Source organism: Gobius niger (assembly GCF_951799975.1).
Source record: "Gobius niger genome assembly, chromosome: 6".
Taxonomy (NCBI): Eukaryota; Metazoa; Chordata; class Actinopteri; order Gobiiformes; family Gobiidae; genus Gobius; species Gobius niger.
This window is the reverse complement of record NC_136857.1, coordinates 8082379-8092867: the sequence shown is the minus strand read 5'-3', so window position 1 is coordinate 8092867 and position 10489 is coordinate 8082379. Positions and strand designations below refer to the sequence as shown.

Here is a 10489-nt window from a genome sequence, read left to right as displayed (position 1 = left end):
ATATTTTTTGCAATATTCGATTGTCTATCGATTGTTAAGTGGTGATGTCACAGCTCTACTTCCGGGTTCGCATAGGCCGACAGATGTGCAAGAAACTACAAAAAAACTCTTCAATACCACAATCAATATTTCTGAAACTCAACAGAGAGCTACTGAATATACTTATTTATCAGGCCCGTTAGCCAAAAATGCCGCACCTACTGCTATAAAAGCAGTAGTAACGCTACGCTAGCCCCGGAAGTAGTGACTTAAGTAAATATTACTTTTTTAGTAGTAGGTGTGCCATTTTTGGCTAATGAGTCTGAGAAATAAGTAGGTTCAGTAACTCTCCGTTGAGTTTCAGAAATATTGATGGATGTTTTTAAAAGTTTTTTTATGTTTTTTTCTCACATATTTGCCGGTCTGCTGGGACCCGGAAGTGGAAGTCGTGATGTCACCAGTGATGTACCTGAACGCGTTCATTGAACGAAAGTTCCGGATTACTGCCTGATGAACGAAACCATGAACGCGTTCATTCTGGTGTCTGTGAACGGCATTTCCCGTTCTTTTTACGTTCGTTCATTATGGTGCCAGATTTCTTATATCGGTGGTTTAAGACCGCGGATCAGTGAATATAATTATAAAACCTCGCCGCGCCGTCAGAGTTTACCAGCGGGTCTAAACTCTGGCAGGTCCACGGTGTAGCTCGCGCTAGCTCCGCTAGGAGGAATATACTGTACTTCTCACCTTTTTCATGCCTGAATAATAGCTCGCAGCAAAAAAAAAAAAAAAAAAAAAAGAACTATGAACTCGTTCATTTTTGGAACCATGAACGAACTATTAAGCATGAACAATTATGAACTATGAACAAACTAGTTCATTTTGAAATTTGTGAACTGAACTTTGAACTAGTTCATGTAGGAAATGAACTTTCCCAACACTGGATGTCACCGCCCACTTTTGCCTCTTTTTGCCTTGTTTCGGCACTTCCGTTGTATTGACACTTCCGGTAGAGCACGAAGCCACAAAAATATGGTGTTTAATAGATTGATTTATGTAAAATGTCCAGTGTTCATTTGCACCAACATGTCAACACTGCAACGTTTCTCTGCGTGGCCTAAAAACGGCTTTGTTTTCGTTTCGTAACTGATTTTATCTGGACTTCTCCAGCCCCATGTTGACTGATAGGAGAAAAGGGGCGGGCACAATTCATGGCGGTGCCCATGGAAACTTCCAGAATAAGGTGAATAGACCCTTTTGCTGCTTACTTTATCAGCAGCATCAGCTGGAGGCAGGAAGTGATCAAGGGAAATAAGATTAAGCTAAAACTAGCCATTATAAGTGTAAAACTACAACTAAAAAATGTGGTCCTGTTGTGGCTTAAGGTGCCAGAACAAGAGGAATGACATTTGAGACGATAAAATAAGGTTTATCTCATATTTCCAACAGTTAGACATTTGTTTATCGCTACTATGACAACAGCTACAATGGAAATAGATAGGAATCTAGTTTTCCGTGTCCAGCTAAGCCCGGAATGTTAACAAACATTATTCCGATATTTTTCAAGAACAATGCATTCAATTGGATTTGAAGACAAGGGAAACATTTATAAATCAGACCCAAATCAGAAAATGTAACTGGGGAGATTATGACATGTTTGTCTTTAGCCAAAAAGAAAAGTAAAAGTAAAAAATGTGATATTGATATTGTGATATAAATGAGCTTCTTGTGATACGGATATAGCAATAAATGTGATATGGATATAGCAATAATTTGTATTATTGTGTAGCCATATCACTGAGCATCAGGTTTTATAATATTTGCTTTGGGAGTGCCTGTGTTTGAATGCTCACCTGCAGCAGCTCGGGTTTTCGCAGAGGATGACCTCCAGCCCCGCGCAGCACACGGTGCAGTAGGACTGGTATCCATCCTCATCATAGCGATACAGCGTCTCAGTGAAGTTTTCCTACAGGGTTTTTAGAGGCAAATGTGAGCTGTTTAGTGAGTCGTGTTTGGTGAACAAAGAACAGAGTGAAAGGGGAATTACAAAAGAGAAACAGATAGTGGTTATTACCTTGCATTTAGTACAAAGACTTCCTTCAAATAATGGGTGCTGCACATCAACCTCAGATGTTCCACAAGACAAACAAAAATCTGAAATAATAGTCCAACGTAGTATTTATCATCACCAAAGCAATTCTTGTTTTTTCTACAAAAGCTACCTTCAATAGATTTGCCTGTTTTCCTTCCATTTTTGAGGCAATCCACCATTGTCTCTATAAATAAAACATTTAGATGTGAATATAAGTTTAGTGAATCTAATGCACATATTTGCAAAAATTCAATACACACGTCGACTGAAGGAAACCAGGGCCAGATGTGCTTTGCCTTTTAACACGTATTTTCTTTTTGCTGGTGGCTGGTAGTCGGACAGAGTCGAATCTGAATCCATACTTGTCAGAGACTCTGTAAAAGGGAAATGAAAATGTCAATTATTTACCTTTAAAGTACAATAAATAATGTATTCTTCAGTTTATTGCAGAACACACCAGGCGGCATGAACCCTTCTGGTCCCGAGGGCAGAAACCCCTCAGTCGCCCACTGCAACATCTCCTTTAACTCTTTCTCTTTGTCTCCGCCTTTCAAGTGGAAGGTCTTCCCACATCGTTCAGCTGCCAACTGAGGATCAGAACTGAGTGTGACTGAACAGAATCCTTCATATCAGTGCTGCAGTTTGATTGTCCTCTCACCTCTAATATCTGAAATATGGCACCCTTGTACAATGGCAGACTGGCAAATGAATTTTTGCAGAAGCACATCTTGAAGGCACTGAAGTGCGTCAGTCGCTCTGTGTACATCTGCAACAAAAATTATGCAGCAATAAATGTATAGCAACAGAACTTAAAGTGACTTGAAAGTTGCAATTCATAAATCAAACAGCCTAGAATTTAGGTTGAAAATGTGTTGTTCCCAACCTGGGGGCGCCAGGAATTGCAAAGGGGAAATAGAAATAGATACAGGCCAAGAAAATAGGAGGAGAAAACAATACAATTCCCTTTTGTTGGCATTTATTTTGAAATTTTGATGCAACAATTCGAGCTACTGCTCTGGACTGCGAGAACCAGTCTGACATTGGTCGTAGCAACAAAAAAAAGTCTGGGAAACACTGGTAGAAACATCTTCTGAAATGTATGCGAGTCTTGTATTTGACGAGCAATTCAGATTTCAGTCTTCTTTCAAAAATCAAAGAATCTTTTGTTGCAAGCTAATTTATCTGCCAAGAAAATATGTAGCTCTACTGATGAAAGATAATTAATAAACACTGATTATAATTACTTTATTTTCAGAGATTAATGGAGATGGAGGTGAATGGTGTTTAAATGATACAAAATCCCACAACAAACCTCTGAGAACATGCCGTCACCAAACCATTCCACACATCGCATCCCGGGAGGAGAGGACTTGGTTTTCCAGGACTTGACCATCCCAGGCCACCAGGAGAAGCCCCGCAGTTTCCCCCATACCAGCTCTCCGGTCAGAAACCCCTTGCCATCCTGGTATTCAGACAAGAAAGAAAGGCATAGAAAGACACAGTTATCATATCAATCAATATCACTGTGTTTTAAGTACAAGCAGGACAACTGAATTATTACTGAAGTATAAGTACGGCAGGTGTACCTGGTAAGCCTGTTTGCGTCTTCCTTTTGGGGTCTTGTTAGAGGGTGACTCTGTTTGTTCAGGCTGGGGGGGAAATGCAATTAAAATCTTTTATTTCTTGATCATTTTAAATACTTTTCCTCCTCTATTTGCACTGTTGTGTTTTTGCTTAACTTGCTCTGAATCTTAAACCAGGGGTGTACAAACTTTATTTAATTGTGGGCCACATATTGAAGCGTATATGGACCAGTGTTGCCTGGCCAGCCAGACGCTCCTCCTTTCTGTTCAAAAGAAGAACCGTCTGGGCAGTTGCTCGCAGCCAATCATTTCCCGATTCGACCACTATCGGACTACTCACAGACCGAGAGGCGGGAGTTGATCGCACCAAGAGACGGAAGCCATCGCCGCACTCTTCCAAAACATTAAAGATGGCGGCGCGGCAGCTTTTACACTGTCTTCTTCTGCTCTTTCGTCTCGGCCTCGCTCGTTCCTGAGTCATATCCAGCGTTTCTCTGCATTGGTTGATTCCATTTATCAAGAAATCGCTGAGATCACGTTTGTTCCCAGACCCCATACTGTATCTTTGAAAAGCATGTACTCTGGCAGGCCAGGCAAGGACCGGTGATCAACGCAATGACACATTCATCTGGGTGCATTTAGCAGTGGCTTTAACCATTCAACCAGATCTTCATTTATGCTTGAAACCTTAATGCTACTCTGTCACATGTACAAATGTTAGTTATTGACGTTGTAATCTTATTGGTACTGGTAGCTAATGTACCCTCTCTGGCAATGTGTGGCAACTCAGCAAGAAGCCCGAGGGTCTGAGGGCCGCTGTGTGACTTGTGTCATATGAAAAGATTAACATTTAACATTGTAGAATAAGCTTCCATTCTGTTCCACACTTGGCCACCCAGCCGCACATTGGGCACCCCTGTCTTAAACCATATGCTTTAAATAGGTTTGGGCACGTGAGTAAGTTCCAGGCCATGTCAATTCAGGTAGTATACTTGTGGTATACCTACCACCACATCTTGAGAATCCACGCCATTAATGGAGTCCTTTTCACGTCCTATAGGCTTGGTCCAAGTGTTGGAGCCAGCCTGAAATACTGTACGAGCCTGTGGCTTCTGGCGTAAGCAGCTCTCCCAGCCAAAATTCCCCCTATTAGCCTCCTGAGAGACAACACACTCCCATTACACATTCAAATATTGTGGTTTGCAAATGCACTATTTAACTAACTTAGGCCTGTTGTTTAAATGTGAAATAACCAACATCTATTATCAAATACAATCTAAGGAGAGACTCTTTACCTCTTTCAACCAGTTTTCTCCATCTGTGGGTTCCAGAAAACAGACACATGTATGAGCTCCACAAGTTTTCACAGACGTCCAGTTTGTTCCAGTGTCAAAAACGGATCTTTACCTTTTAACTTATTTAGTCGAACTTCACATGGCCTCAGTGAAGAGATGTCCAAACCATTGAGGTCTGATAATTAAAAAGAAGAAAGTAACACACACTCATTATTGTTTGGGGTAATGTTAAGTCAGTGAAAGTCTGTCAGCATCACATTTACCTAAATAATCATATTTTCTCTTGATAGAGTGATCATTGTTGCAGCAATTGTCAGAAATCACATCTGAGTCACTTTCAGTCACAGTGTCGCTCTCGGGCAAAACGATCACATCACTGTTATTCTTCAAGACCTGGATAAGAAAATTGCACAAACAGATAAAATGAAAAAAAAAAGTGTATAATTTACACACCATCCATTACTAAATAGTTAAAATATCTAAAAATATCTTGTCAGATCTACATTTTATGGTAAAAGTTACACAGTGTGACTTTAAATGTGTCAAACCTTGTCAAAAATCTCAGTAGACTCTAGTGGGGGACGAGGTATGGCCAGCAGGGTCGAGATCAGTTTCCTGAACACAGATGACAGCTGTGAGTCCTTCAGGACTTTGGCCCAGTGCTTCTCCAGCGACACTGTCGCTTTGTCTTTTTCTTCTTCTTCAGTCTGGTCCTCTGCAGAGCGCTGATACTCCACAAACTCCTGCTGGAGCTGGCTTTTCTCCTCAGGTGAAGAGCACACTCCCAACTTCACTCCAATGTCCTCAACTTCTTTCCCAGTCACTGTCATCTTGCTCTGTGGGTTTAGCAGCTGAGCCATAGATCGTAGAATCACAGAACTTAAAGGGAGAGATTCTGCAATGCTGCTGGTCAAGGCAATGTAAAGTGAAACTGCCTCTTGTTGCAGTGTGGGAGTGTCCAGACAATCATTCTCTTTAATAAGCTCTTGTAAAGCTGGTCCTCCGAGACTAGTGTTGGTATTAGGCAAATGCAGCTCTATGTTTTTCAGAATCTGGCAGTCTCTCTCATTAAGAAAATCTAGCTCTGCTTGAGGTTGAAGGAAGCGGGAGGTGTATGACCGCAGTAAGTTGCTGGCTACTTCCAGAATGACGACTAAATCCACCTGCCACTCTTCCTTTTGAGGCTGCAGATTTGCTTGGAAACTGTGCAATGGCGTTATGGCTTCACTGAGGATCATGTACTTTGCCCTGACTCTGGGATCCTGCAGCTGTGAGAAGATTAATTTGGCTTTTTCATCCTCTGCGCTGCACACTTCAAAGTAAGTTGTCAGTTCTGCCCACATCTCCATGAGTTTGCTGACTAACTGGAATAGATTCACGCAGCTTTTGCTGATAAAATCGTCAAATGATGAACTTTCTAACATTTTAGGACCAAAAAGAGCTGAGAGCTTGTCGTTTTTGGCTGGACAGGAGGTGTGATGAGTGTGTATGTCCACAAGCATCTCCAGTGCCTTGTTTGAGAGCTCTTTGAGTGCAGTAGTGCAGGCTGCATCAGCCACACTGTACATGCAGCTGAAGGACAGCATTTTTGGACTGAGCTTTTTTAGCTCTGTGAGCATCTCTGATGCTGCACCTTTACCGTCCATGTAAAGGGCAACAAGGTTTGCCGAAGGCAGATTAAACTTATCTAAAATTCCAACTACTGAGTTGGTCTTTTGATCTTCACTGCCGTCAGCCTCAAGAACATCTAGAAACTGCAGGCAGTGCTTTGGTCCGTCAATGTCAAAATAGCCCACGAGCACCACAGTGACCTGAGTTTGTTGCCAAGGCATGGCCCCATAAATGTAAAGACAAAATGGAGTGTTCTGACACACAGATGTTATATTGCTGGGATATTTTGAGCCCAGTTTACAGCGGGCAAACTGTTTGGGTTCCAGTTTTCCTGAGTAATTAAAATAATGACAAACAAATTGGACCGCAGTCCAGGAGCAGGGCAGGGGCTGTGAGGCCTGGGTGAGCAGAGCCCGGTTCCTGATCGGTGTTACTCTTTTCTTGTGCATGTTTGTTTCTGAATGTCTCTTTAAGTCAACATGTCCTCTCAAAAATGTTTTGAGATTTCTGAGACAAACACGACAGTAGGTGAACTGTTCACCCAGAGGACTCGCATTTGCCCAACTGTAAGTCACTTTCCATTCATCAGAGTAAGGAAACGTTTTCGACGTGTCAGCACTGCTCTCTTCGCTGTCCAGGTGCACAGTGCCATTTGTCGTGTGGTTGTCCATTGAATATCGATAAGTCTTTCTGCATTTTGCATTGGCCATGTAGAAAAGTCTGAACCACTTCAGCAGTTCATAGTGGCTCCTGAAATCCCCAGTTATTAGGTCCTTCACTGGAAGAGTCTGGTATCAAATCAGATGTATTTAGTTAATAAACATGTTTAGTACATCACAGATAGACACAAACTTAGCAAATCTATTACATAATGTATTTTGCATACCTTTTTAAGACCACCGTTGTTAAAGGCCTCTTGAAGCAGATTGAGATTATGTTCAAAATCCTCTTTACTCTTTGAATCAACCTTTACTTTGTTCATATCAACAGAGCCAGGGACAACAATGTCCATAACCTGACAGTAGTTTAAGCCTGAAAGACAAGAATTTCAATTTAACATGAAAGAAAAGCAGAACACATTTATTTCTCCCATTTTTATTGCATGATAAAAAATGAGAAGTTCTACCTGAGCATAGCTGCGACACATCCGAGAACTCTGACTTCAACAAGTTGCCCAGCCATGACAGCACATAAGCGCGGCTGCTCTTGTCATGATTGGCGTTTGGATTCACAAGCCGTGGCGCTGTCATCTTTGTAGCTTTGAAAAAAATGTATTGGTCAAAACACACACAATGTAATAATTAAGTGTCATTTCTGCGGTCACAGTGGCCAATGAAGTTGAGTCACTAAAGAGAAATGATCACGGTGGCTGCTGTGGCCTAATCCCATTTCATCTGAAAGAGCGCTCTGTCAAAGGCTTTTATGGCACGATATGTGCTTGTTAAAGTATTGTTGTAGTAGCCTGACTCCGGCTCTAAGCGGTGGGATGGGCTTGAGGGGCTCATTGGGGCCGTGCTTGTGCACACTGGAGCCACGCTGCCGCAGTCTCTTCCTCAATGTATAGAAAACGTCATCCAAGTCTCGCGTGGTTGGTCCATTTTGCCGCGAATGATCCGGTCCTAAAACTTTCACTTCTTCACCCGAGGAGACTTTTTAAAATGTGACACTGTCCACTACACTTCACTCGTGCTGGGAACACCAGCCGACTCTGTGTGCAAGACTTGAGTGTTATGGCCAGGTTAATGCAACAATAGACTAGTTTAAAAGGCAGATCTAAAGATGCTCGTTATTATACTATTATAGTTGTATAATGCGATTTACCAAATGGGTGCAGTTTTTTTACGCAACAAAACAAGCTCGACGTGGAAAAAGCAAAAGGGGAAGTCAAGTCTTTCATTTACTTTTATGAGCTGAATGCTGACCTACCATTGTGTTTGCATGAGCCTCAGCCCGGCTTTGTGCAGCCCGCAGCGCACGGGATAACAAAACAAACCAAGGCAAAGGAGGAACCAGCGAGAAACGCACGCATACACGTCAGCTGTGCCCGTGTGTATTACGCGCAAACAACCAAGTCTTTTCTGTGCCGATCTTGTTACGCCCGCGTATCATGGAGTATTTGTTATATCGTAGTGGACTTACCTCCTCTCATTAGGTGTCGAAGATACTACGAGCTCGACCGTGAAGCACTATTTCCAATAGGCTTTGCTAAAGTGACGTCCCACTCGCCTGGTCGTCCCATTGGGCAGGGCAAGGAGGAAGAACCGTCCCGTAAAAGAATAAGCCACGCCGCCACGAATCTATGGTATCGCTCTAACGAAATCGCCATTTAATTGTTGAAAAAGACGAGCTGACTCGCAGTTTGTCTGTGGAGTGGCCGTGTCGGTTCGGAGCCCGACCCAAAAGTGTAGCGCGTAAAGTCGCAATAAAAACGCAAGCGACTAAAAATTACGCTCGAAGCCCAACCGAGCCAAACGCGTAAAAGTGTAAAGCCGTCATTACCGCGTTATGAACTTAGGCCCACAAACGCCCAAACTGGTGTTTTATTTTGGCCTGTTTGTGTGTGTGTGAACCTGTACGCTGGACATGCTGAGGACGAATCTGATCGTCCACCCACAGACAGTTGCGCATGATTCAAAGTAACAAAACGCGCTCTACCTTTCGCTAACATGGCGCACGACTCCACCAATTGTCGATGGCACCGTGCGGCCAACGCGCTGCGCTAAGCATAATATGTCTATGTAAGGAACCGCGGCCATTACCGTCTAAATCAAGGGGCCAAGGAGACAGTCCTGCCTGAAAAGACACTAAATTCCATCCGTCCATTTTTCTTCCACTTTTCCGTGGCCGGGACACGTTGCAGAAACTAAATGATTATAATCGCTCAGTCCATCTCACCGTAAATGTGGGGACAAAGCCGAGAAAACCATCGCTAAACCCGGACTTTATTCGCCTATTTTAGCTGGAACGATTATTTCACAGTTAGAAACAAGGATTAAACCTTAATCAGACCACCCTTCATTAAATCGCCTAAACAACCGAACGAGCAGGGCAGCAGTTCCGGGTGTGGCTCGAAAACTAGCTCTAGGTATAATCTCATCAGACAACCATCGTGGCACGCGCCGCCTTCAAAAACGCCAACAACTGGCAGTGAGACGCACGGTATGAGTGGTTGAAGATTTTGGGCTTGAGGCGAACGTGGAGACGGTTCTGACTCTTTGGGCATTTTAACACGTTCCTCTCTTCCTCTCATATATCATGGGCTACAATGCTTTAGTCACTGTTCATACTTTACCGAGTGAATTGTTCACAACGATTTGGTTGTTTTATTCTTTGATCTGGAGAGGACTAACCAATGCAAAGAAACAGTGGGGCTTTTTAAGTCTATAGAATTAATTGCTAATTGTTACAAGGAAACAAAGCATCCTTTAACGTTGCAGCAATAACAGCATGTGGCCTTTTTATTTTATGTGTTGTCAAAATGCCCCTTTTGTTGCCAGCAGCCACATTAGCGTAACTGAAGTGAGCAGTAAAATATTTCACAGAATGGGGATTGACCCTGAGTTAAATGATTTTATATCAGACAGATGGAAGGCAATATCTTTATTTATTTTGGGGGCATGGACTAAATCAGTTTATGTTCTTCTTATTTGACCATTAAAAAAATGTTCTCCTGTATTGTCAGGACACATTGGTACAAAAGGACCACCATCAGTGTGGAGCTGTGAGCATATTTCCCTGGATACACTCATAAACACCCCAGCATTAGCTAAGAAGGTCTTGTGGATCAGTCTCTGCTGTAAGGACACTTACTTAACACACTGAAACTCTGAACTGCAAGAGATCCCCACAGGAAAACATGGTAAGATTTTGGAGTCAGTTAGTAATGTTCAGTCTGTCTGACAATCCAGTTTCTCACCTGTACAAGGGCG

At 42.6% G+C, this 10489-nt stretch overlaps 1 protein-coding gene across 1 annotated transcript in view; it reads right to left on the bottom strand.

Moving 5' to 3' along the window:
* LOC306964451 (uncharacterized protein) overlaps positions 1-8750 on the bottom strand; it is a 16119-nt gene extending 7369 nt beyond the window's left edge. The window contains exons 1-16 of the mRNA XM_079558441.1: positions 8700-8750; positions 7687-7818; positions 7447-7592; positions 5498-7348; positions 5213-5342; positions 5062-5124; positions 4950-4972; positions 4662-4811; positions 3658-3720; positions 3384-3533; positions 2730-2837; positions 2529-2658; positions 2332-2445; positions 2202-2255; positions 2054-2133; positions 1833-1945 (exon numbers count right to left, since the gene is read on the bottom strand). Coding sequence (XP_079414567.1) covers positions 1833-1945; positions 2054-2133; positions 2202-2255; positions 2332-2445; positions 2529-2658; positions 2730-2837; positions 3384-3533; positions 3658-3720; positions 4662-4811; positions 4950-4972; positions 5062-5124; positions 5213-5342; positions 5498-7348; positions 7447-7592; positions 7687-7818; positions 8700-8709 — 3317 coding nt within the window. The 5' untranslated portion in view covers positions 8710-8750. The remainder of the gene's footprint in view (positions 1-1832; positions 1946-2053; positions 2134-2201; positions 2256-2331; positions 2446-2528; positions 2659-2729; positions 2838-3383; positions 3534-3657; positions 3721-4661; positions 4812-4949; positions 4973-5061; positions 5125-5212; positions 5343-5497; positions 7349-7446; positions 7593-7686; positions 7819-8699) is intronic.
* Between the last annotated feature and the right edge of the window lie 1739 nt (positions 8751-10489).